Raw genomic sequence first — 27,169 nt, forward strand, 5'->3', positions numbered from 1 at the left:
GAGGGGAACATAAGGGTCAGACGGAGTCCAAACCAAAGGCCAGGTGGAACAGCTCTGTCTTGCAGGCCCTGCAGAAAGATGTCAAGTCCCGCAGGGCCCTGGTCTCTTGTGACAGAGCATTCCACCAAGTCGGGGCCAGTACTGAAAAGGCCCTGGCTCTAGTTGAGACCAATCGAACCACTTTGCGACCTGGGACCTCCAAAACGTTGTCATTTGTGGTCCTGTAGGTACGTGGGTCCTAGGCCTCATAGGGCTTTAAAGGTCAAAACCAGCACCTTAAACCTGATCCAGTACTCCACCGGGAGCCAGTGCAGCTGGTATTGCACCGGGTGAATGTGATCTTGCAGCGAGGACCCCGTAAGGAGCCTTGCCACGGCCTTCTGCACCCGCTGGAGTTTCTGGGTCAGCTTCAAGGGCAGCCCCGCATTAACAATAATAAGATATTTTTGGCTTTCGTACAAAACCTGCTTGACGGTTGGATTCTCACCTGGATCTCTCTGGCGTGGTACATGATGATGAGCCCCAGCAGGATCATCGTGGACAGGCTGATGAGGCATTTGAGGGCGAATGAATATGAAGACTCCTAGAGGGGTGAAGGGAGACGAGACATGGTGCATTGTTAAACTGAGGAACTCACTGAGACAGGATGTGGGGATAGCCACTAACTTGATGGCTTTAGAAGAGGATTTGGGAGGGGGGTGGGAATCTGTGGCATCTGAATATAGACTGCATTTTTAATCAAGACTTATATTGGCTTATATCTTGATCAGGTTCCTAAATTAAATGGGCTTAGATTTTCAAATGTTTCATGCCAGACAGAGAAAACCTTGGCCATTCTCCTAAGACAAGGGGGCCCCATTGATTTATAGTAGAAAAACAATTCTCAAAGTCATAAAAAGAGGAAATTAAAGGCTGAGAGCGAGGACACTGATCCTACATGATACAGAGGATAAAAAAGGCTGAGAAAACACCATTAGGAATGGGGAAAATAATACCAATGTGCCTCCCAGTAAAATGAGCCAGATCTTCTTTCTAAGGTTGAAAGGCCAAGAGCAGTGAAAAAGGCAACTGGCTTGGCTAGAAGAAAAGAGAACATTTTTGAAAAGTCTTTTCTAAAGCTGCTTTCTTAAACTGAGAGAGTTAAAAAGGCAATAAATGTTGAGAAGAGCTAATGGGAGAAGCATCTAGCTGGCTGGGAAAGGAGGGGGAAAGGGGGAGGTGTACACTGAAGAGGTTTCTTTTTAAAAGCTGTGTTTTACTGAGTTCCTTCCTTTTTACTTTGAAAAGCTTTATTCTTTTAAGAGGCTACCTATGATAAATGTATGAAATATATTAGCTTAAATATATTGGCTTAAATGTAATTATGCAAAGGATTTAAGAAATGCTAGATTCTTATTTCATAGAGTCATATTGCAATAGGAGACCAGAGGGGCAAATGAGCCTAGCCCCCCTGCCAGACAGAAGACGCCATCCAAGCAGTCTTGATATATAGTTGTCAGGCATTTGTTTAGAAACCTTAAATGAAGGAAATCTTTCAATGTTGATGTGAAACTCAAGATCCTTGACATCTGTTGAACATAAAAATGTAAGATTAACCATTTGTTTTAGAAGGCAATAGGGCAAGGAGGGCAAGAGGTGAGCTGGTAATTAAGATTCCATGTAAGATATATTATTACTTATATGTCATATATATAGCTCTTTGTCTCCCTTATAAGGGCAAGGAAGTGGGTGTATCTTTTGTGGGTGTATCTTTTGTGATTGGTTCTAGCAAACAGCCAATAGGAATTTCAACCAGGCTGATTGGACAGAGGCAGCCACAGGAGGAGCAAAGGGGGCTGGATTAAGGGAATATAAGTGCTGGCCAGAATGGCAGGAGGCCAGGCCAGAGCTTGGTAACCATGTACCACTGTGCCTCTTATTTATTTGTCTGACAAATAAATTACTATTTTAATTTCTCTATTGCTGCGTTGAATATTTCATTCCAGCTAAGCGTTAACCACAAGCAGGGTGCTACAAATCTACAAGGGAGAGGGCTATCAACAGCTGCTATGTTCCACCCCCTGCATTGGAATAATACCAGTTGCTGGGAAGAGAGTTGTGCTAATTTTGGGGCTTCCCTCCTAGGCCAGATGAGCCATTTTGAATTCTGATTCTGCCTTCTGCGGCATTAGCTACCCCTCCCGGATTGGTGTTGTCTGCAAACTGGATGAGCACCCCCCTCATGAAAATTTAATTAAATCTTTTAATTGTGTATATTAAATCATATTAAATATACTGCAAACACTTTAATTCACAATGTGAAATTTTAATTCAGTGGCACGGACCATGGGTTCTGTGTCGGAAGTTCACTCGGTATGAAAAATTGGACTACCCTGGACTAGAATTCCAGCTTGTCGATATCTACATTAAAGTGGGGTGCCCAGAACCCAAGATGCATCTCTTTATCCTTTGACAACTGGTATGCATATCATTAGGATCATATGTGGTGGGATTGTAATGTAATTTTAAAAAATTGGGAAATGATATACAACGAATTGATGAAAATGTTCCATTTAACACTTGTTAAAAAACCTGAAGCATTTTTGTTAGGGATTGTAGGGAAAGATCTGCCAAAAAAGCTGAAAAACATCTTCATGTATGCAACAACGGCCGCGAGAGTTCTAATAGCACAAGGTTGGAAGATTGAAGAAACCCCAACTAAAGAATCATGGCAGGAAAAATTGATGGACTATGCAGAAGTGGCAAAACTGACATATAAGCTATGGGTCAAGGATAACTGTGACTTTAAAGATGAATGGGAACCCTTTACAAAGTATCTGAAGACGCAACAAAGAGAACTGGACTCCTTGGCTGGTTTTGAATAAACATTCAGAAACTTTTTATTGATAATAATCAGCTAAATACTTTGAGGATCTATACAACTGTGTAACATGCAGAAAACAGCATTCTTAGAGAAATCAAAGACTGGAAATGAGGGAAGCCGGAGGGTGGGGTGGGGGTAGGTGGGTTTTGTGTGGGAGGGGGGAGAAAAAATGGGGGGGGGGATAAGGATGATATGTTTCTGGATAATATGTGCTGTTTTAACTTTGAATTAAAAAAAGGTTTTTTAAAAAAGGATCTACCTTGTTTCTGTAAGTCATTTTGAATTGCTTTATTGTTGCAGCTTGCCCTGGGACATTAGTGTTATGGCCAGGTTGTAAGCTGTAACAATAATAATTAACAATAATAGGAATCTGGGGGCCCTTACCTTGGTGTAGACCCCCCACGACAGCTCCGTCTCCGTCACCATGACCACGATCCCAAACATCCCAAAGATCAGGGCGTAGTCGCTCAGCCGCTTCCTCTTCTCAAACAGCGCCCTCCGGTGGCCCAGCCGGTAGCCAATGTTCTGGTTCTTCTTGTGGCTGCGTGGCCTCTCCTCGGCCTCGGGGTCGTCGTCCAGGCGGGGGTCCGACCCCTTGCTGCGCTCAGACTTGGAGACCACCACCTCCAGGCCGGAGTCGTGGAAGGTCTGCAGCGGCTGGGTCTCGGCGTCTAGGTCGTGGAGGTTGTGGCGGGAGGAACTCAGGCTGCTGAGGGGCCGGATGACGCCGCCGTTGTATTTGCAGCTGTTCATGGCTATCTCGGCGAAAGGGCTGGGCTCGCTGACCGTGCTCCTGGACCCAGCATGGCTCAGAATTTGGGAATCAGCATTCACCTGGGGAGAGGAGGTGCCAGCAGTGAATCGCACTGTGCAAGTTGGAGTCAATTCTTTACTGGCAGAAACACAATCTGCACAGGGGTGTCAGGTCTAATGAGCACAGCAGCCCATCTCTGGTAGGTCTTAGCCCCATGAAGAAGTTGCTGAAAGTGAAGGTCCCTGTCTCCCCACAGCTGCCTAAGCCTTCTCTTCTCCAGGGCTTTTCCCCAAGCAATCGGGGACTATGCCTGCATGTAGCCAACCTCTCCTCTGCTCTTTTCATGCCTCTCCTGGTTCTGGGAGACAATGGGTGAGGGGAGCTGGTTCATAGCTGTCAACTTACAGATTTGAAAATAAGGGACCAGCAGCCTCAAAAATAAGGGATCAGCAGCCAAAATAAGGGATTTTCCAAGCACAGGTATGTTCAACTTCCGAGGCCCTCTGAGCCAGAAGCAGAAAGCCCAGCCAGCAGCCAAACGAAGCCTCAAGCGGTGGTTCCCACAGCGCAGCAACCCGGCAAAGGGGATGCAGCAAGGAAAACCACCGTCCCCTCTCCGCTGGGAAGCGCTGAGCAAAGTCGAGTCCCCAGGCAACAAGGCCGATTTGATCGGCACAAGGCATGCAAGCTCCACCCCCCAGTCGTTCTTATTGGGTGAGCAACGCAGCCAAGCAACACAGTTGGAGCCTCCCTCCTCCCTGGCAGGCAGGGAGGGAGGGAGGGAGAGGAGCTGCTTCCTTTGAAACCCCGGAAATTTAAGGGACATCAACAATAAGGGACAGTAGTGGGACACAGCGCTGGGATAAGGGACTTTCCCGCCAAATAAGGGACGGTTGACAGCTATGAGCTGGTTGCAGCAGGAGAAATCCATGACTCTTCCCCAGCCAGATCCATCTCTGCCTCTTGGCCTGCTTCGTCTCCTGCTTCAGGTTCTGCCTCTGATTCTGAACTGCTCTCTGCCACAAACTCTCCCTGTTCACTAAGCCCTGTTACCTCTCCAGCTTCTGACACCTTCTCCCCCCAGGCTTTTCCCTCTGGCCACTCACTGTTGTCCCACCACCACTCCCTGGGCTCTGAGCCTTCCTTCCTTGGGGTTCCCCCAGTTGGTTCCCCCTGCCATTCTTCTGCCTCCAGCCAGTTACTGGTTCCTATTAACCTTATGATACCCGGAGACCTGATCATATACAGGTGAAACTCAAAAAAATAGAATGTCGTGGGAAAGTTCATTGATTTCAGTAATTCAACTTAAAAGGTGAAACTAACATATGAGATCGACTCATGACATGCAAAGCGAGATGTGCTTCTACTTCTCAGAGGTCTGTTACGGCTAATATCTGGGTGCGAGGCTACTCTGCCACCCAGCTCGTCGGACTAAGTGTCCGCGGGTCCCTGTGGAAGAAAATGAGCTCAGCCGGACAGGAGCAAACTACAGAAGATCCAAGTTTATTGCGCAACAGGTTCAAGGCAAGATTGAACTGCGAGAAAGGGGTGACATGAACTTTTGAAACTCCCTCCATGTCCCAGAATACAGTGCAAAATACATCCCAGTTACATCATGAATACATTAAGGAAAGGTTGGGTTACACAGATTACATCATTAATACATTAAGGAGAGGTTGGGTTACACCGGATTAACATATGGAGGAGGGAGGGGGAATATGCAGAGTCGGAGATATGCACAGAAAAACACTTCCTGAGTACCGGGGATGAGAAGACAATGGTCCCAAATATGCATAGTCTGCCACCTGACATTGCCTGGAGGAAAGGCTGATCAGAGCGATTTGACAGGATTAGGGTCTTAACACCTTGCTTGAGGGATTATGGAGGACAGGGGAGGTGTGATGGAGTCCTAGAGAAATTGAGCAAATTGGCACGTTGATTTTCTATGAATTTTATAGATTTTAGTCCCTTTTGACATTGACAATTGGAAATAAATTGATATATTGTAGCGAAGAAGAACGAGCTGGGTGGCAGAGTAGCCCCGCACCCAGATTTTAGCCGTAACAGTTCCAATCTTGCTCTATTTGCAATCCTTGTTTTGCTGATTTCCTTGAATGTTCTAATTTTCTGAGATTGTTAGTTTGGGGTTTTCATCAGCTGCACGCCATGATCATCGCAATGGTAACAAATCAAGGCTTTGACATATCTCGCTTTGCATGTCACGAGTCTATCTCATATATTAGTTTCACCTTTGAAGTTGAATTAGTGAAATAAAGGAACTTTTCCACAATATTCTAATTTTTCGAGTTTCTCCTGTATAGAAGAGTTTTCCCCAAGCAATTGGAGCCTGTGCCTGATTGCAGACCATAGCCATTGCTCCATCATGAATTTGTCCAATCCAAGCCATCTAAGTTGACGGCTGTCACTGCCTCCTTTCCCCCCAATTCCATTTTATTAAGTTTCAACATTTTTAACACAGACAGTCAAAACACAGTTTTGCCTCTTCTCTTATTTTTGTCACCTTCCTGTTTTCCACAGAGTTGTCGTTTCTCTCCTTCTGTTGCTTCTATCTATCAAATCAGACCCACAATATTATACTCTAATCGCTTCGGCTGCTCGTAGCTTAAATCCTGCTTGCGAGTTCATCATACTACAAAATTTCTTTAAGTAGTCCAAAAAAACAGGCACCAATTCTTCCATAAATCACTCATCATAAGGTCCCCTGGCCAGAACCCCTCTGACATGATTTTATATCTCCTCGCAGACACAGCTAAGTATGTGACCTGGCGTGTAGCACTCTTTGCAACTCCTGCTAGGAAAATTAGAGCAAATTATATAGCCAAGGTAGTCACTGACTGTAAAGGAGATGAATTTATTTGACCCTATCCACATCAAGCTATATTCTATCTTTATCATCAAACTCCGAATATAATTGCACACTGTATCAATTAACATTATTTTTTAATATATCTGTGGACATGTGATAATTTGACCTTGTAAATTTTATTGTTTGATGTCTTAACTTGTATATTAAGGTACTTTTATAGCTATGTTTAGAGTAGGTAATGTCTTGATAATATAAACCTTTTAAGTTTTTTGTATTAACCGAGTGTATTTTCTTTTAATTGTTGAATGATTCTGTGTACATTGCGGCAGCCTTTGGCTATGTACAATAAAACTGGCTGACTGACGCTCATCATTAGATTCTCTTAATTTTGTTGTTGATTTTGCAGGTGGGGGCCACTGGCTCTTGTGGCAGGGAGTTCCACATCTCAACTCTTGTGCTCCACGAAGAAGGTCTTCTTTTTATCGGCCCCAAATTTTCCAATGCTCTCCCTCCTTGGATGCCCTCGAGTTCTAGAGTAATGACAGAGGAAGCAAAGACGGTCCTCTAAAAAAATTCTGGCTTCCATCCGTGTTTTCCTCTATCCAGAGCAAGCGATGTAGCTGGTTCAGTCAAGGCACTGGACCAATGGACTGACTCAGCGTACTACCTTCTTGCGCTCGCTTTGGACAGGCACCCAATTTACCCATCTGCGGACGCCTTTACCCACCCCCTTCCCCCAGTCGTGAGCATTTAGCGGCTCTGGGAGGGTCCCGTGTGCCAATCAGATATTGCACCCTCTCTGCCAGGCTGCAATTGTACCTGCCGAGTCCTGCTTTTGTGGCGGCCCTCCTCTCCCCTGAGATGCCGGCTTTGTTCCCCTGCCAAGAGGATCCTTGCAGCCTTGGTGCAATGTTCCCGGTGTGGCTAATTACACCCTGCAGGGCTCAAAAGCTTTGGCACCAATATTTTCCCGTCCTGACGCCCTCCGAGATGTTCCCGGGACTGGCAGGCTAATTGCAAGGCAAGGTGACTCAGTGGCTCCCAAGGAAGGGAAGAGAGGGAAGGAAGAAGTGTGTGATCTGAGAGATGGAGCCGGCTTGTTTTCCTCCTGCTCTGGAGGGGAGGATTCGAACCATTGGCTTCAAGTTGCAAGAATGCAGATTCCAACTAAACACCGAGAAGAACCTTCTGACAGTAAGAGCTGTTCAACAGTGGAACAGGACTCCCTTGGGAAGTTAAGTTGTGGATTCCCCTTCCTTGGAGGTTTTTAAGCAGAGGTTGGATGGCATTATAGCTTGAGTTGAGATTCCTGCATTGCAGGGAATTCAATTCTTACCCTTCCAACTCTACAGTTCTATGACATTGGGAATTAGTAGCCTCATGAGAAGAGACTGGGGCCTTGCGAGAAACGACCAGCTCATCCCGGAGTTATGACTAGAGGTGGAAGGATCAGAACGGAAGAACAACATTATTACTTATTCTTTTTTTTAATATCATAGAATAGAATCATAGAATCATAGAGTTGGAAGAGACCACAAGGGCCATCGAGTCCAACCCCCTGCCAAGCAGGAATCACCATCAGAGCACTCCTGACATATGGTTGTCAAGCCTCTGCTTAAAGACCTCCAAAAAAGGAGACTCCACCACACTCCTTGGCAGCAAATTCCACTGTCGAACAGCTCTTACTGTCAGGAAGTTCTTCCTAATGTTTAGGTGGAATCTTCTTTTTTTTGTGGTTTGGAACCATTGCTCCGTGTCCGCTTCTCTGGAGCAGCAGAAAACAACCTTTCTCCCTCCTCTATGTGACCTCCTTTTATATATTTGAACATGGCTATCATATCACCCCTTAACCTCCTCTTCTCCAGGCTAAACATGCCCAGCTCCCTTAGCCATTCCTCATAAGGCATCGTTTCCAGGCCTTTGACCATTTTGGTTGCCCTCCTCTGGACACGTTCCAGTTTGTCAGTGTCCTTCTTGAACTGTGGTGCCCAGAACTGGACACAGTACTCCAGGTGAGGTCTGACCAGAGCAGAATACAGTGGCACTATTACTTCCCTTGATCTAGATGCTATACTCCTATTGATGCAGCCCAGAATTGCATTGGCTTTTGTAGCTGCCCCATCACACTGTTGGCTCATGTCAAGTTTGTGGTCAACCAAGACTCCTAGATCCTTTTCACATGTACTGCTCTCAAGCCAGGTGTCACCCATCTTGTATTTGTGCCTCTCATTTTTTTTGCCCAAGTGCAATACTTTACATTTCTCCCTGTTAAAATTCATCTTGTTTGTTTTGGCCCAGTTCTCTAATCTGTCAAGGTGGTTTTGAAGTGTGATCCTGTCCTCTGGGGTGTTAGCCACCCCTCCCAGTTTGGTGTCATCTGCAAATTTGATCAGGATGCCCTTGAGTCCATCATCCAAGTCGTTGATAAAGATGTTGAATAAGACCGGGCCCAAGACAGAACCCTGTGGCACCCCACTAGTCACTCTTCTCCAGCATGAAGAGGAACCATTGATGAGCACCCTTTGGGTTCGGTCAGTCAGCCAGTTACAAATCCACTGAGTGGTAGCATAGTCAAGACCGCATTTTACCAGCTTCTTTACAAGAATATCATGGGGCACCTTGTCAAATGCCTTGCTGAAATCAAGGTAGGCTACATCCACTGCGTTCCCTTCATCTACCAGGCTTGTAATTCTGTTAAAAAACAGTCTCTTCCTATGTCCTATGTCCTCGCTCTACATGGGGCTGCCCTTGAGACTGACCCAGAAACTCCAGCGGGTGCAGAATGCCGTGGCGAGACTCCTTACGGGGTCCTCGCTGCGAGATCACATTCACCCGGTGCTATACCAGCTGCACTGGCTCCCGGTGGAGTACAGGATCAGGTTTAAGGTGCTGGTTTTAACCTTTAAAGCCCTGTGCGGCCTAGGACCCTCGGACCTACGGGACCGCCTCTCCTGGTATGTCCCACAGAGGAACCTACGGTCTTCAAACAAAAACATCTTGAAGGTCCCAGGCCACAGAGAGGTCAGGCTGGCCTCAACCAGAGCCAGGGCTTTTTCGGCTGTGGCCCCAATCTGGTGGAACGCTCTGTCACAAGAGACTAGGGCTCTGCGGGACTTGACATCTTTCTGCATGGCCTGCAAGACAGAGCTGTTCCACCAGGCCTTTGGTCAGGGCGCAGCCTGACTCCCTCCTTTGGCAATCTTCACAGAACTCTAGCCCAATGGTTGCCATCAATTTGATTTGAATTAATTTTATAATGAAATGATTTTAGAATGTTGTATTATTTCATTGTTGTTAGCTGCCCTGAGCCTGGCTTCGGCTGGGGAAGGATATAAAATTTTATTTATAAAATTTTTATTATTATTATTATTTTATTATTATTATTATTATTATTAAGGTATGTGATCTGTCAGAAAACCCCCACCACTTTTAACAATTTATTTTAAATGGGGTGGGGTGGAATTGTTGAGTTATAAAGCCAATGAGCTTTCAAGGAAAACCCAGGTGATTGGCCCTCATCCCTGTGCGTATAAATGAATGTGCCGGGTACAGTATTTGGATAGGGCTCTAGGGCAGCTGTGCCCCCCCCCTTGAGGCATCTTTCACGGGCTGGTTTGGAAGTTGTTTCAAGGCGAGACATGTGGGATGTAAACACAGGAGCAGTCAATGACAACATTCCTAGAGTGTACATGTTAGAACATGGGGAGGGATGTCTGTCCAGCAAACAGGTAAACTTCCTGGGGACGGACTTCCTCCGCATGTGACCAGAGGTGGGTGTGGCCTCACCTGTGCAGGTAATGATAAAAGCACAGGGCAGGCAGCCACTCTCTCTCTTGCCTCTTGCCTCTTGTCTCTTGCCTCTTGCCTCTTGCCTCTCTGCCATCTTCATCTTCTGAAGGAGCAACATGCCCTCTTGGCTCCCAGCCAAGAGAGGACCGTACTATCTTGCTACAAGATAGATTCTAACTGCATGTAACCTTTTTAAGCCTGCCTACCTTCTGGGATCATATTGTGAACAGAACGTGAGTAAACTCTTTTATACTTTTATAAAGACTGTGTCGTGTCTTGTATTTTAAGAGGGAACAAAGGGGAAATTACCAGAGTAATTATTATAGAGGTTCTAGCGAACCTGTGCAAGCGTTACCGTTGCGAACTTAAAGGGGAATGTCTATAAACTCTGCTGATATTTTGGGAACTTGTTAGCACAAGTTGGATAAGGATATAATTAGTCAATATATCCTCTCCTGCACCCCAGAACATTCCCACAAAGGGTTATTGGCCCCAGTATTGCATATTTCTGCGTATCTTTGAAGGATTGCGTTGGATTGTGATTTTGAGTTGAGTAGTATTTTTCTGAGTTAACTTCCTGGTAAGCACATGGTCCTTTGTTCCATTGTGCAGTGGGGATTAAGCAACCCCCCCCCCTTCCCTCAGAGTTCACAGTGACCCAAGGCAGTGAAGAATTGTTTTGTATTTTGAGATTTTTGAGATTTTGATTTTAAAAATTTTGAGAAATTTTGAAATTTTGAAGAATTTTCAAATTTTTGGATTTTAAGATGGCTAGAGCAGCTTTTGATAGTGATGCAAAGCTAGGAATGCCTGTGCTGAATGAACACAATTTCATGCACTGGAAGCAGCGCTTGATAGCATGTTTAGATTATAAGCACATTTTGGAAGCTTTAAACCCTCAACCTACGGGATCGTCTGAGGAAGCTTTAGCCAAGATAAGTGCTTGGAAACGCATGAACAGCGAAGCTAGACACATAATTTTGAGTGGACTTCGTGATGAGCAGCTATCACTAATAAATAGTACAGATGATGCATCTCAAATCTTAAGAGATATTGAGCGCGTGTATGGAGAATCTAGCATAAACTGCTTCAGAAACTTGGTGTGTAAATTAACCAGAGTGAGGATGAATTCAAAAGAGGAATTCACAGAGCACATCAACAAGTTCACTGAGATTATTCAGAGAATTGATTTGACTCCCAAAGCTTTTGATGAAGATACAAAGATAGCATTTTTGTTGTCATCACTTGGACCACGCTTTAGCGCATTTGTAAGTTTGATGGATCATAGACAAGGTCTGACTTTTAAAGACTTGATTGGTTATTTAAAAGAAGAATGCAGAGATAGAGCTGAATCTCCAGTGAGAAATGCTAGAAGCAAAGACAGTAGTTATGCATCTAGGCAATTTACAAAGTCCAAAGAGATGCCTAAGAAAGTGATTTGTTTCAATTGTAACAAAGAAGGACACATTGCAAAGAATTGCAGGGCTCCTAAAGCCAAGAAACCCCACCCCTTTCAGCCAAAAGGAGAAAAGAAGGGGAAATGTGAATGCACATGGCTACTGCAAGAAAGGAATTTAACTGTCCAGAATCGTGAAAATAGACGTAATAAATGGATAATTGATTCAGGTGCCAGCTCGCATTTTTCATATAAAAAGGACTATTTTAATGAGATAAATGATGAAGAAGGATCTGAAATTGAAATTGCAGATGGGAACATTGTTAAAGCAAAAGGTGCAGGTTCCATGAGTCTGAAATGCAATATAAACAATGAATGCATTGAGAACACAATCTCTAGAGTTTTGTATGTACCAGAGCTGAGCTGCAATTTAATCAGCGTGTCCACACTGGACAAGAAAGGTTTCCAGATCACATTTGGAAATGGAGAATGTAAAGTGACTAGAAATGGCAAAGTGTTTGCTCAAGCAAAGCTAATCAATGGTGTATATGAGCTTGATGTTTCAGAGAATCAGTCTGCAAAAGTGGCACATTCCAGCCAGAAGGATGAAGCAGATCTGGACCTGTGGCACAGAAGGCTTGGACATAGAGACACCAACGTCATTCTGGATCTACAGAAAAGAGATCTTGTAAGAGGTTTGCAGGTAAAGCAGAGCAACAAAGCTCCAGCAAAGTGCATAAGCTGTATTACTGAGAAGGCTGTAAAACCTTCATTTCCACGTTGTGCAGAACAAAGAAGCAACAAAGTGCTTGACATAGTGCACACTGACATATGTGGACCCATGAATGTTCCCTCACTGGGAAAGAATAGATACATTTTAATATTTCTGGATGACTTTTCAAGATTTTGTGTTGTGTATTTCCTCAAAGAGAAGAGTGAGACAGTGGACAAGCTCCAGGAATACATTGCCATGGTCAAGAATAAATTCCAAAGAGCTCCAGCTGTGCTAATGAGCGACAATGGAGGTGAGTACTGCTCAAATGAAATGCAGGCTCTCCTGGCCAAGGAAGGAATTGCACATGTAACCACAATTCCTTACACACCACAGCAGAATGCCATAGCTGAGAGAAAGTTTAGGTCCATTATGGACATGACAAGGTGCATGCTAAAGGATGCATGTTTGCCACAGAAGCTGTGGGCCGAAGGAGTGTACACATCGGTCTATTTGCAGAATAGACTGCCAACTAAAGGTGCAGAGCGCACACCATTTGAACTTTGGCATGGGAAAGCTCCCAATCTGTCGCACATACGTGTGTTTGGAAGTCCGTGTTACTTCCACGTGCCCAAGGAACACAGACACAAGCTTGACTCCAGGGCAAAAGCAGGTATCCTGGTGGGATACGCCTCTGGAGGCAAAGGATATAGAATTATGGACTTACAAACTGGTAAGACAAATGCATACCATGCGGTTTATGTTGATGAATATGGAAAGGTAGACACTAAGAACACTGTTGTGGATTCTTCAGATGAGTCAGAAAGGACTCAAGAGTTTGTATATTTCCCTTTTGAGACCCCACAAAGTACTAATCTGCCTTCGAGTGTTACAGCACCCCCTACAGGCGACGCACCAGAAGACGCAGAGGACCAGAACCCTGGCGGCACCAGAGACGAAGATGAGGACTCAGATGGGGACATGCCTGCGTTGGAGGAGGATGAGGAAGCTGATGCGGTCGCAGAACCAGAGGTCAGACGCTCGTCCAGAACCAACAAAGGTGTCCCACCATTACGGTTGTCCTACTTTGCAGGGTCGGCGTTTCCACAGGAACCTTCCACTTGGGAAGAGATACAGGAGATGCCAGCTGCAGAAGCCAGTCTCTGGAGGAAGGCCGCACAGGAGGAGATGGATGCACTGCATCAGAACAAGACGTGGACACTCACTGAGCTGCCTCCCGGTAAGAAGGCCATTGGCAGTAAATGGGTTTTCAAGGTTAAGAAGGGGTCAGAAGGAGAAGTGCAGCGCTACAAAGCTAGACTTGTAGCACAGGGATTTTCACAGCGTTTTGGTGAAGATTATGATGAAGTTTTTGCACCAACTGTGAGGTACAGCAGCGTAAGAATGCTTCTAAGCATTGCAGCCTCCAAGAAAATGAGAGTGAAACACATAGACATTGCTACCGCTTTTCTACATGGGCAGATTTCTGAAGAAATTTACATGAAGCAGCCTAAAGGTTTTGTGAAACCACATGAGGCACATTTAGTGTGCAAACTGCAGAAAGGACTTTATGGACTTAAACAGGCTGCTAGAGCCTGGAACCAGAAGTTGCATAAAATGCTGATGCAACTTGGGTACAAGCAAGGCGACGCTGATAAGTGCTTGTACAGTAAGTCAAATAATGGACAATTCTCATATATCTTAGCTTTTGTTGATGACCTGATTATTGCCACAGCAAGTGAGAAAGACTATACACAGATAGTAAAACACCTTAGCAAAGAGGTGGAGGTCAAGGAGCTAGGAGATGTCCAGTACTACCTCGGGATCCAGGTGGAAAGAGAAGAGGACGGCTCATTTCTTCTCAGCCAAAGACAGAAGATCCACGAGCTGATTGAGCACATGCAGATGCAAGACGCACATCCAGTTGCTACACCGATGGCTACTGACTTCCTGAAGAATCAGCAGGATTCGAAGCAGTTGCCAGACAACAATGACTACAGGTCGGCGATTGGTAAACTTTTGTATTTAGTTACCACATGTAGACCTGACTTAGCAAATGCTGTGGGGATTCTTAGCAGAAAAGTGAATTCTCCCACTGAGCATGATTGGGCAGGTGTAAAGAGGGTGGTGCGATATTTGAAGGGTACCATGAATTGTAAATTAAGGTTACCAGCCGTCAGAGACCCTAAGTTGGTTGGGTATACTGATGCGGATTGGGCTGGGGATAATGCTGATTATAAATCAACAAGTGGTCATGTTTTCATGTTTGGTGATGGACCTGTTTCATGGGGCAGTTATAAACAGAGCTGTGTAGCATTATCTTCCACAGAATCAGAATACGTTGCAGCAACAGAAGCCTGCAGAGAGATCGCCTGGCTTGATCAACTCATAAAGGACTTTGGGTTGGTGAGAAAAGGGCCTGTCAGCTTGCTAGAGGACAATCAAAGTTGCCTGAAGCTGACGCAGAGTGAGAAGTTCCTGGCCAGAACAAAACACATTGGGGTTAAATACCACTACATACGCCAGATGATCCAGGATGGACTTGTGGAACTATCCTACTGCAGCACCCAAGAGATGACTGCTGACATCCTGACGAAACCCCTACCAAGAGAGAGTTTCCAGAATCTACGTGTCAAGCTGGGACTCTGGGTGGTTGAATAAAGCTGTTTATGTTTTGTATAATGTTGTATTGCCTGAGAAGGGGTATGTGGGATGTAAACACAGGAGCAGTCAATGACAACATTCCTAGAGTGTGCATGTTAGAACATGGGGAGGGATGTCTGTCCAGCAAACAGGTAAACTTCCTGGGGACGGACTTCCTCCGCATGTGACCAGAGGTGGGTGTGGCCTCACCTGTGCAGGTAATGATAAAAGCACAGGGCAGGCAGCCACTCTCTCTCTTGCCTCTTGCCTCTTGTCTCTTGCCTCTTGCCTCTTGCCTCTCTGCCATCTTCATCTTCTGAAGGAGCAACATGCCCTCTTGGCTCCCAGCCAAGAGAGGACCGTACTATCTTGCTACAAGATAGATTCTAACTGCATGTAACCTTTTTAAGCCTGCCTACCTTCTGGGATCATATTGTGAACAGAACGTGAGTAAACTCTTTTATACTTTTATAAAGACTGTGTCGTGTCTTGTATTTTAAGAGGGAACAAAGGGGAAATTACCAGAGTAATTATTATAGAGGTTCTAGCGAACCTGTGCAAGCGTTACCGTTGCGAACTTAAAGGGGAATGTCTATAAACTCTGCTGATATTTTGGGAACTTGTTAGCACAAGTTGGATAAGGATATAATTAGTCAATATATCCTCTCCTGCACCCCAGAACATTCCCACAAGACAGGCCACTGTTCCATCTACTTCAGCATTGTCTACACTGACCGACAGACATTGAATGTGGCTTATTCTGCATGCAAGGCAAATGCTTTGATGCTGAGTTATGGCCTTTCCTCAAAGAAAGACGCTAGTCCTCAATGTTTGGGGGGTGGGGCAGACCTATATTTTGAGGGCCCTGAAGCTCAAACTGTCATTGGGGCCCCTTCTCAACCGGCAATGAAATCTGAGCAACCTTCTTCAAGGGTGTTTTTCCACAGCAGATCACCAGAGCTTTACAACATCTAGGCTACTGACACCAATCTTTGGGGATGTTGAAATATATACAGCAAAAAAAATCAATACATTTGACTCAAACCGACACGACTCTAAATGGGTCTATGAGGCCCCCCACATTAAGCGGTGTGGGGCCCTTTTACCTTGGGGGGGGGCAAACCCCATGTTGGGCGAAAGACTCCTGCAGTGCAAAGGGTTGAGCTAGATGGCCCTTGTAGTCCCTTCCCAACTCTACAGTTGGTCCCTTACCTTTCCCACCCTGATCTGGCCACAGTGATCCATGCGACGGTCACCTCCAGGCTTGACTACTGTAATTCGCTCTACACGGGGCTGCCCTTTAAACTGTCCCAGAAACTCCAGCGAGTGCAGAATGCTGCAGCGAGGCTCCTCACGAGGTCTCTGCCATGGGAGTGTATTCACCCAGTGCTTGAGCAGTTGCACTGGCTCCCGGTGGAGTATCGGGTCAGGTTTAAGGTGCTGCTTTTGACCTTTAAAGCCCTTTGTGGCTTAGGGCCCTTGTATTTACGGGACCACCTCTCCTGGTCTGCCCACAGAGGACCTTAAGGTCCATGAATAATCATAGTTTAGAGGTCCCGGGCCCTAAGGAAGTCAGATTATCCCCCACCAGGGCCAGGGCCTTCTCAATGATGGCTCCGACCTGGTGGAATGCTCTGTCCCAGGAGACCAGGGCCCTGCAGGATTTAACTTCCTTCCACAGGGCCTGTAAGACAGAGCTATTCCACCTGGCTTTCAATTTGAACTTAGCCTGATCTTTTATTCCCCTTCCTTCCCTCCCCCTCCCCCTTTTTATGAAGATTGCACACTCTGGGATCCCACAGCTAATTCTCCCCTGGTTTCCTCACAGGCCCAAATAGGACTAATTTAGGCAGCTAGCCCTGGTGATCATCTAGTGTTTATTGGATGGATTTCCTCCCAAATTGATTTTTTAATTCTGAATTTATTGTTATTCGTGTTTTATACTGTCGTTTATGCTGTTTTTTGTTGCATCAATTAAGTGTTTTAAATTTGTTGTTAGCCACCATGAGCCCGGTTTTCTGAACCGGGAAGGGCGGGGTATAAATAAAAACTTTTATTATTATTATTATTATTATTATTATTATTATTATTATTATTAATATTATTATGATCCAATGGCCTTGAGCTCCCAGAAATACTGCAGAACTTTCATCCTTCCTGGGCTTAATTCCTTCCATAATTTCTTGACTAATTCCTTCCTTAATTCTCAGCTTGTAGGTGCCAAGCTAAATCTGTCTGGCTTAGGGATGTTTCTGAAACCTTCCAATTTATCTAACAGATTGAGGTTGAATCCTGACAAGACAGAAGTACTGTTTTTGGGGGACAGGAGGCGGGCAGGTGTGGAGGCCCAGCCAGATGGGCGGGGTATAAATAATAAATTATTATTATTATTATTATTATTATTATTATTATTATCAATGGATGTTGTTGTTTTTGTTAAAACAGAAGATCATAGAATCGTGGAGTTGGAAGGGATCCTTGAGGGTCTTCTAGTTCAACCCCCTGCAATGCAGGATTTTTTCCCCCCAAGGTGGGGCTTGAACCCACGACCCTGAGATTAATAGTCTCATGCTCTGCCAACAGAGCTGTCCTAAATGTTAGGCAAAATTTAAATTTTCAAGACATCGGTCTTGAAAGACCTACATTGGCTCCCAGTACGTTTCCGAGCACAATTCAAAGTGTTGGTGCTGACCTTGAAAGCCCTAAACGGCCTCGGTCCTGTATACCTGAAGGAGCATCTCCACCCCCATCGTTCTGCCCGGACACTGAGGTCCAGCGCTGAGGGCCTTCTGGCGGTTCCCTCACTGCGAGAAGCCAAGTTACAGAGAACCAGTCAGAGGGCCTTCTTGGTGGTGGCGCCCGCCCTGTGGAACTCCCTCCCACCAGATGTCAAAGAGAACAACAACTACCAGACTTTTAGAAAACATCTGAAGGCAGCCCTCTTTAGGGAAGCTTTTAATGTTTGATGTATGACAGTATTTAATTTTTTTTTGGAAGCCGCCCAGAGTGGCTGGGGAAGCCCAGCCAGATGGGTGGGGTATAAATAATAAATTATTATTATTATTATTATTATTATTAATTAAAAGACATAAGACAAACCTGCTGGGTCAGGCCAATAGCCCATGTGGCCTAACATCCTGTTCTCACAGTGGCCAACCAGTTGCCCCCCCCCATGGGAAACCCAACAAGCAGGACCTGAACCCAAGACCTGCTATTTCTCCCTTCTGTGGCTTCCAGAAACAGCTGTTCAGAAGCATTCCTGCCTCTGGCCGTGAAGACAGAGCGTAGGCATTGCGGCTGGCAGCTATCAAAAGCCTTCTTCTCTTCCACAAATTTGTCCAATCCCCTTTTAAAACCATCCAGGTTGGTGGCTGTCCTTGCCTCCTGCAGGAGTGAGTTCCATAGTTTAACTGTGTTATATCAACTGCTTATATCGAGTCCTTGCTCTCCTTTAAGGGGAAAACCATTTTCAAATAAATAAATAAATGGGGAGGAGGTGGCAGTGGCGTAGCGTGGGGGGTGCAGGGGGTGCCGGCCGCACCGGGCGCAACATCTGGGGTTAGGGCAAATCCACGGGTTAGGGGGCGCAAATCCACGGGTTAGGGGGCGCAAATTACTTGCCTTGCCCCAGGTGCTGACAACCCGCGCTACGCCACTGGGAGGTGGTGTCGGGAGAAGACTGCTTCTACAGGGCAGGGCTGTCGGGTCAAAGTGCAAACGCACAAACACACAAACACAAACACACACACACACAGAGAGAGAGAGAGAGAGAGAGAGAGAGAGAGAGAGAGAGAGCCCTCTAAAGGCAAATCGATGGAACCCAGAAGTGGTTTCTGGAAGAACCTACAAGGGTACCAACTTGAATAAAAAATTGGTGTGTGTGTGTGTGTGTGTGTGTGTATACAGGTAAGCCCCACCTTGCCTAATTGATCACAAGACACAGCTCATCTAGCCAGGATTTGTGTTAGGGGGCAGGCCTTATTTGGAGGGGGGGGGGCAGAATCTCAGTTAAGTATTTTCAATGATTTGCTTGATTTAGGGGGGCAGCCGCCCCCTTCCCCCCTTGGCTACGCCCATGGGAACACGCACATCCTTTGAATGGCAATGGCCATCCATTTGGAGGGCCGTGACCCCTCAAATATTTTACTGCAGGGGGCGTTGACCTTGGCCCCTAGGAGTTGGTTCCTAGCAGAGACGGAGAGCCGCCTGTCTCCTCTCCTCACATAGATACTGGGGGGCTGCAACAGACGACTCTCCTGCTCCCCCATCTCCCAGGGAGGACAGGAGGAGAGAAGGAACCTTTCCCAGAGAACTCTCTGCTCTGAAATGCTCTCCTCGGCCTCACCCCCTTCTTCCGTATCAATGAAATCATCTACGGATCCCTGGTAGGCAAAGTTCGGGTCTGAATGGGATGGATCACGTGCGCGCGCACAGAGTGCCTGGGGGTCGTTTTCCCCACCCCACAAATTGCGGGTTTCTCAGATCGGTGGGTCATTGGCCTGGTTCCTTCGGAGCTTCTTAAATAACAGGACCCCTGCCGCAACACTCCTTTCCAAGGAACGAAGCCTTGATGTGCAGACTTTTAAAAATAATACTAAAAAGCAACGGCACCCTACTACAAATGCTGAAAGGGTTTCCAGAGTGGAAAGGACTCTGCAGTTACTAAATAACTGGGAGGGAGGTAGATGGTGGTATAAACCCCAAATATGCCGCCGCCCCCCTCTCTCTCTCCGCACACGCAGAATTTGGACATCAATGAGATTGCAGCGAAAGGAATCGCTGAGGTGAGATCTTCCTTTTCTCAACCCCCTCCTCAAATTCTGCAGCAGTCTCCACACAGGTGCCAGAGACACCGAGATGGTGTTGTATGTTGTGTTGTGTGTGTTTTAAAAAACACAAATAGTATCCCCCCCCTTTTAAAAACACAAATAGGCTGACCTCCCACAAATGGAGGGATAATTTTGTGTGTGTGATGTTGGTGTTTAGGGGTTGGATATTGCCTTGATTTATTTATTTCTCTCATGGCTATCGATCCATTTTCCTAGGATGCTACAACGCCGCACGAGGACAGAGGGAGTCCGTCCCCCATCCCCACCCCACAGATTTATGTAGGTGCACAGAAAATGGATAAAGGCAATTTAAAAAGAGGGGAAAAAAACGCATCAGAGGAAGCAATGAAACCGAACGCGCCAGCTGCAAAGGAACGATTCATTAATATATGGACTATATATATATATATATATATATATATATATACAATTGTAAATTATTGCTTAGGGGCCAGTGAGGTCGGGTCTTGAAGTTGGGATTGTGACTGAACAGGGCACACCAGCTGCAAAGGGAGAATTAAACAGGGTCTGTACCTGTGCATATATCGAAGGTGAGCGTCAGATGAGGCAGAGAGATTAAACAGAATAAATACGCATGGAGAGAGACACAGAGCGAGACGGAGAGACAGAGAAAGATCATGCATATTAATTGCTTAGGAGCAAATGGGATTGGGTCTTGAAGTTCGGCACCAGGTTACAGAGAACACACAGACTGCAAGGAGACAATTGAACACCATAAACATGCATTCGAAGAGAGAGAGGATGAGTGCATTTTAATGTCTAGGAGCAAATGAGTCTTGGAGCTTGGCTACGGTCTTATGGGGGCGGGCAGGGGTGCTCAGCTACTTATAACGATGGGGACTTACTTCCTGGGGTGGGACTGCCCATCCCTCCTCACAGCCTGCAGCCGTGACCCCTGGGTGCGTGGCTAAGAACGTAGATCCCACCCCACCCCCCAAAAAATCTGCCACCTTCTTCGATACCACCAACACCAAAGGAAGGGTTTATGTTTCGGGGGAGGGCTGATTTTACCTTCTGCGAGCCGAAGGTTCCTGGCGGCTGCTTCCCGGAGCGGCTGTGGCCAAGGCTGTCTCCGGGAGCCAACTTTCCCTGCAGAGGCGAGCGCCCAGGCAGAGCCCGCTCCTCGCCCGTCGGCGGGCACCAGCGGCACCCGGGCGCGCTCCGGCGCTGCCCTGCGTTTCCCGGCGCTGCGGACGAGCACGGCTGGCGGGGGGGAGGCGGCGGCGGCGGCGGCAGGAGCCGGGGGGCTGCCCAGTGGCCGGGCCCCGATCCGGGCCAAGCGCCGCCCTCCTGGCGGGGGCAGGGGGAGTGCCAGCCGGAGGGCAGGCGGCCGGGGTCCCGGGCCCTCTGGAGCAAGGGGTAGAGCGAGAGGAAGACCAGCTGGCTGGGCGAGGGCCGCCCGGGGGCCAGGAGACGCGGGTCGGGGGCCGCGGCGGGCCGGAGGGCGCCCAGGGAGCTGTCCGGGTGCTGAAACGAGGGAGCAGCAGCCCGGACCGCAGAGCGGCCGCCGCCTCTGCCGCTAGCGCGCTGCTGCGGCGGCGGGTGGTGCTGAAGGACAGCTCCCGGCGCCTGCCAAGGCATCTCCCGGGCGCCGAGTCAAGCCCCTCTCGCCCGCCTGGCGCGCCACCCGCGGCTCCCCTCGCCCGGCTCTCCGGCGGAATCCGGCAAAGGGACCCTCTCCTCCCATTGGTGGGCTCCCTCCCCCAGCCCCTCCCCAGCCTTCGCCGCGCAGACCACCCGCCTCCCCTCCGCTGCGCCGCCCCTTCGACTCCGCGCCCTCCCTCCCCCCCCCTCTTTCCGTCTCTCTCTTTCTAGGTAATCCGGGGTAATTACTCTTGGCGCAGGACGGCGGCTGTCTCCCCCACCCCTTCCGCTCAGTCTGCCCTCGTCCCTTTCTGCACTGCCAATGGGGAGGTTTGAGGCCCCAGGGGGGCAGAGCGCCTTTTCCCCCAGGGTCGTCAGGACTGGGGGTTCGCTCTGTTTTTAAAGGGAGGTTCCCAGACTCGCTGGTAGCAGAAAGGTTCCAGGTTCAATAATAGGAATCCTAGAATTGTAGACATGGGAGGGACCTCGAGGGTCATCCAGACCAACCCTCTGCAATGCAGGAATCTCAGCTCAAGCATCCAAGACAGATAAGGCCATCAAATCTCTTCTCAAAAACCTGCAATGAAGGGGAGTCCGCTATCTTTCGAGAGAGTCCGTTCCACTGTTGGAAAGCTCTCACTGTCAGAAAGTCCTGCCTGGTGTTTTGTCAGAGTCTCCATTCTTGCAATTTGAAGCAATGAGTTCCAGTCCTAAGGTCCGGAGCAGGAGAAAATAAGCTTGCTCCATCTTCCACGAGGCAGGCCTTGAGATATTTGAAGGTGGTTATGTCCTCTCAGTCTCCTCTTTTCCAGGCTAAACATACTCAGCTCCTTCAACCGTTCCTCATCAGGCTTGGTGTCCAGACCCTTGATCATGTTGGTTGCCCTCCTCTGCACACCTTCCAGCTTGTCAACATCCTTCTTAAATTGTGGTGCCCAGAACTGGACGCAGTATTTGAGGTGCTCGATTTGAGGCAATCTCAAAGCAATATTGTGTTCAAACTCAATGAAGGGGGAATTGGTGACCAAAATGGTCAAAGGCCTGGAAACGATGCCTTATGAGGAACGGCTAAGGGAGCTGGGCATGTTTAGCCTGGAGAAGAGGAGGTTAAGGGGTGATATGATAGCCATGTTCAAATATATAAAAGGATGTCACATAGAGGAGGGAGAAAGGTTGTTTTCTGCTGCTCCAGAGAAGCGGACACGGAGCAATGGTTCCAAACTACAAGAAAGAAGATTCCACCTAAACATTAGGAAGAACTTCCTGACAGTAAGAGCTGTTTGACAGTGGAATTTGCTGCCAAGGAGTGTGGTGGAGTCTCCTTCTTTGGAGGTCTTTAAGCAGAGGCTTGACAACCATATGTCAGGAGTGCTCTGACGGTGTTTCCTGCTTGGCAGGGGGTTGGACTCGATGGCCCTTGTGGTCTCTTCCAACTCTATGATTCTATGATTCTATGGTGGTTCCGGCTGAGGCTGAATCCACACTACAAAGATGAAGGTTCTCTTGGGCCTCGTGAAATAATCATAAAAGAAGAAGGAGTAGAACTGAATGTACTATATTTCAAAAGCAGGTTACACTTGCTCCAGGTGTGGAAAATGAAAGAGTCTGGGTTCACAAACACACAAGCCTAGTTCTTTCTTCATGGAACCCGTGGCTGGGGACTTGCCGTATTTTCCTGGATGTGACTGAGTACACCTCCAGACCACGCACACTCTCTATCTATCTATCTATCTATCTATCTATCTATCTATCTCTTCCTGCATTTAGAAATGTAGCATGTCAAGGAAAAAAGTTTCCAGTTGGCTTTTTCTGGGTGAGGAATATGTATTTAAATACAGGAGTGTTCAAACTCTCTACCCGCATGCAGACAGACCTAGCATGCCGGGGGAAAGAGGTCTTGCCTATTCATCACCTCCCTGACAATCTATCTTTCTATGTTGCAAGGGTTATACGTGTACAAGTACACAAGTATACAGACTCCCTGGCAGGTGTCAAGCAGGTGGGTTATAGTCCAGCTTTCCAAAGAACGTAGGAACGAAAAAAGAACTCTTGGTGAGGCATTTCGCTTTTGTTGTTTAGTCGTTTAGTCGTGTCCGCCTCTTCGTGACCCCCTGGACCAGAGCACGCCAGGCACTCCTGTCTTCCACTGCCTCCAGCACCAGAATTCAAAAGCAAGGCATTTTGCTACTGCACACCAAAGCCAACATATTTTGGGGTGGGGGGGGTGGACATTAATGTGTGAAAACAAAGCAAAGAGAGTGTTGTGTCAGAAGAAGGGAACATATTCCTGCTTCTCTGGATAGATTTTTGTAGGTTTTGGTGGTGCTGATGGAAAACCAAAGTGACATTCGCTTTCCATTAAACACCCGAACATCAGAATAGCTTGGCTGCAGGATCAGACCCTTGGCCCATCTAGTCCAGCATCCTCCCAGTGACCAGCCAGATTCCTCCCCGGTGGGAAACCTGCCAGCAGCACCAGAAACAAACACAGGAAACGCTGCCACCGAGGAAGGGATCAGCTAATTAAACTAATGGGATCCAGGACTGTTAATCCTAGGCTTGTTTTGAGTTTTCAGGAAGCAAACTCTCTGTAGGCTCTTCAACCTGCAGATTTGTTGAGAAATGTTTACCTCGAATACATTACATTCATAGGTGTAGCCAGGATTAATTTTACAGTGGGGGGGCAGGCATTATGTTGGGGGGGGGGAGAGAACCAAGTTATCTGTGACGCAATTGGTCAGTTAGTTAAGTAATAATAATAATATTTATACCCTGCCCATCTGGCTGGGCTTCCCCAGCCACTCTGGGCAGCTTCCAACAAAATATTAAAATATAGCAATGTATCAAACATTAAAAGCTTCCCTAAACAGGGCTGCCTTCAGATGTCTCCTAAAAGTCTGGTAGTTGTTCTTCTGTTTGTCATCTGATGGGAGGGCGTTCCACAGGATGGGCGCCACCACCGAGAAGGCCCTCTGCCTGGTTCCCTGTAACTTTGCTTCTCACAGTGAGGGAACCACCAGAAGGCCCTCGGCGCTGGACTTCAATGTCCAGGTGGAATGATGGGGATGGAGACGCTCCTTCAGGTCTACTGGACCGAGGCTGTTTATTTATTTGATGGGGGGGCAACTGCCCCCCTGCCTCCCTGGCTATGCTTCCATGGTTATATTGAATGGGGAGGGGAGGACCCCAAATACAAAAAATTCAGGTGGAATTTGAGGGGATATATTTTTCTGGCTCTGGAGTTCCTTTTGTGTACAGGGGGGCAGGGGGGAAAGGATGTTGGAAATGGCTTAAGATCAGGGAGCATGATGCACTGTCAGGAAGGTGACAACACTGAGAAAAAGGATGTCAACGACGGATAGCCACAAAGGCTACGCTCTGCCTCCACAATCAGAGGCAAGGAATGCACCAGGAAGAAGAGGAATGAACAGACACAGCTGTGCTAAGCTGACATGCATTTGAGGGACCCCAGCCTCAACTGAAACCTAGAGGACAATATGTTGTTGTTGTTTAGTCATTTAGTTGTGTCCGACTCTTCATGACCCCCTGGACGAGAGCACGCCAGGCACTCCTGTCTTCCACTGCCTCCCGCAGTTTGGTCAAACTCATGCTGGTAGCTTCGAGAACACTGTCCCACCATCTCGTCCTCCGTCGTCCCCTTCTCCTTGCGCCCTCCATCTTTCCCAGCATCAGGGTGTTTTCCAGGGAGTCTTCTCTTCTCATGAGGTGGCCAAAGTACTGGAGCCTCAGCTTCAGGATCTGTCCTTCCAGTGAGCACTCAGGGCTGATTTCCTTCCGAATGGAGAGGTTTGATCTTCTTGCAGTCCATGGGACTCTCAAGAGTCTCCTCCAGCACCAGAATTCAAAAGCATCCATTCTTCGACGATCAGCCTTCTTTATGGTCCAGCTCTCACTTCCATACATCACTACTGGGAAAACCATAGCTTTAACTATACGGACTTTTGTTGGCAAAGTGATGTCTCTGCTTTTGTCTGTGGAAAATATAGGAATCTATATTTACACACATATATATGGGGTTGTATGGGGTGTTAGGGGAGGTGCAGTACCACCGCCAGGGGACATGTTGTGCTCCTTCTGGGGTCATTTGTCCATCTTGGGTCCCCCACCTGCACTCAGCTCCCACCTGTGGCTCCTGGAAGCTGCCAGCAGGCGACAGCGGCCACAATCCTGGAAACGGTTTTGACCGGCCAGTTAAAGCAGGTGAGGGGAGCCGATGGGTCTGAAGCCCTTGGTGAGTTAGGGGCTTCCCTGTGTGTGAAGACAGGCTCTGGTGGACAGAGAAGACGAGACCAAAAGTGGGTCCAGTGGTCAAGAAGGTGGTTTCTGCCCTTGCTGTAGATGGAAGCGAGGGGCAGGTGGGGCTCATCCACTTGGGAAGGGAGACCATCTAGGACAGGGGTCAGCAAACCGGCCCGGGGGCCTGGGGGCCGGATCCAGCCCAATCACCTTCTAAATCCGGCCCGTGGATGGTCCGAGAATCAGCGTGTTTTTACATGAGTAGAATGTGTCCTTTTATTTAAAACGCATCTCTGGGTTATTTGTGGGGCATTGGAATTCATTCATTTCCCCCCTCAAAATATAGTCCGGCCCCCCACAAGGGCTGAGGGACAGTGGACCGGCCCCCTGCTGAAAAAGTTTGCTGACCTCTGGTCTAGGAGAAGGAAAACTCTGATCCTAAACCTCCGCTGCTTTGTGGGGTCTCTTCAGGGAGGCAAAGGCTCAGGAGGAGACCCTCCACAAATCTGGAGTCCCTAAGATGATTGGATAGTGCATTGTATGCCTCCTTCTGGCAACTCCTGCAACCCCGCTGGTGCCAAACGTCTTGCTCTGCTGTCCTTTGGGCCATATCAGCCAGGCCGAGAATATAAATAAAATAAATATATTTTTATTTATACCCCGCCCTTCCCGGTTCAAAAACCGGGCTCAGGGCGCTAACAACAAATTTAAAACACTTAATTGTAAAAGCGGCATAAAATATAGGATAAAAGCATGAATACAGTGGTACCTCAGGTTACATACGCTTCAGGTTACATACGCTTCAGGTTACAAACTCCGCTAACCCAGAAATAGTACCTCGGGTTAAGAACTTTGCTTCAGGATCAGAACAGAAATCGTGCTTCAGCGGCACGGCAGCAGCAGGAGGCCCCATTAGCTAAAGTGGTGCTTCAGGTTAAGAACAGTTTCAGGTTAAGAATGGACCTCCAGAATGAATTAAGTACGTAACCAGAGGTACCACTGTAACAATAAAATTCAAAGTTCAGAAATCAATTTAGGGGAAATCCATCTGATAAGCATTAGATAATCCCCAGGACTAGCTGGCTGAATTGGTCCCACTTGGGCCAGTGAGGAGGCCAGGGGAGAATTAGCTGTGGGGTCTCAGAGCGGGTGATCTTCATAAAAGGGGAGGGGGAGGGAAGAGAAGGAAAATAAAAGACCAGGCCCAATAAAAGAAGGGGGACTTGTCATCTGGGCAGTGCAGGACCTCCATGCACACTGCCTGGGCTTGGCCAGAGGCGCACCCCACCATCTCTCAAGACAGACAGATGCCACCTAAATATTGCATGCTCATGACTGGCAGGCCAGCTGGAATGGCATATGTGGACTGTGCAAACCTCCTTTTGGATGTGTCTAGCCACTGGTGTTCTGAAGACAACTCAGCCTTCTTGAGGATATCATAGAATCCTAGAGTTGGAAGAGACCACAAGGGCCATCGAGTCCAACCCCCTGCCA

At 47.4% G+C, this 27,169-nt stretch overlaps 1 protein-coding gene across 2 annotated transcripts in view; it reads right to left on the bottom strand.

Annotated features, from left to right (window-relative positions):
- Positions 1 to 27,169, bottom strand: part of KCNN1 (potassium calcium-activated channel subfamily N member 1) — a 90,279-nt gene that overhangs the window by 36,213 nt on the left and 26,897 nt on the right. The window contains exons 1-3 of one of the 2 annotated variants that reach the window (XM_081846247.1): positions 20,846 to 20,961; positions 3,248 to 3,697; positions 488 to 583 (exon numbers count right to left, since the gene is read on the bottom strand). In XM_081846247.1, the coding sequence (XP_081702373.1) occupies positions 488 to 583; positions 3,248 to 3,616 (465 nt within the window). In that variant the 5' untranslated portion in view covers positions 3,617 to 3,697; positions 20,846 to 20,961. Of the gene's footprint in view, positions 1 to 487; positions 584 to 3,247; positions 3,698 to 20,845; positions 20,962 to 27,169 lie in introns of those variants that run through there. The other variant, XM_081846246.1, reaches the window with a different exon arrangement.

This window comes from Podarcis erhardii (assembly GCF_964252035.2).
Source record: "Podarcis erhardii genome assembly, chromosome: 18".
Classification (NCBI taxonomy): Eukaryota; Metazoa; Chordata; class Lepidosauria; order Squamata; family Lacertidae; genus Podarcis; species Podarcis erhardii.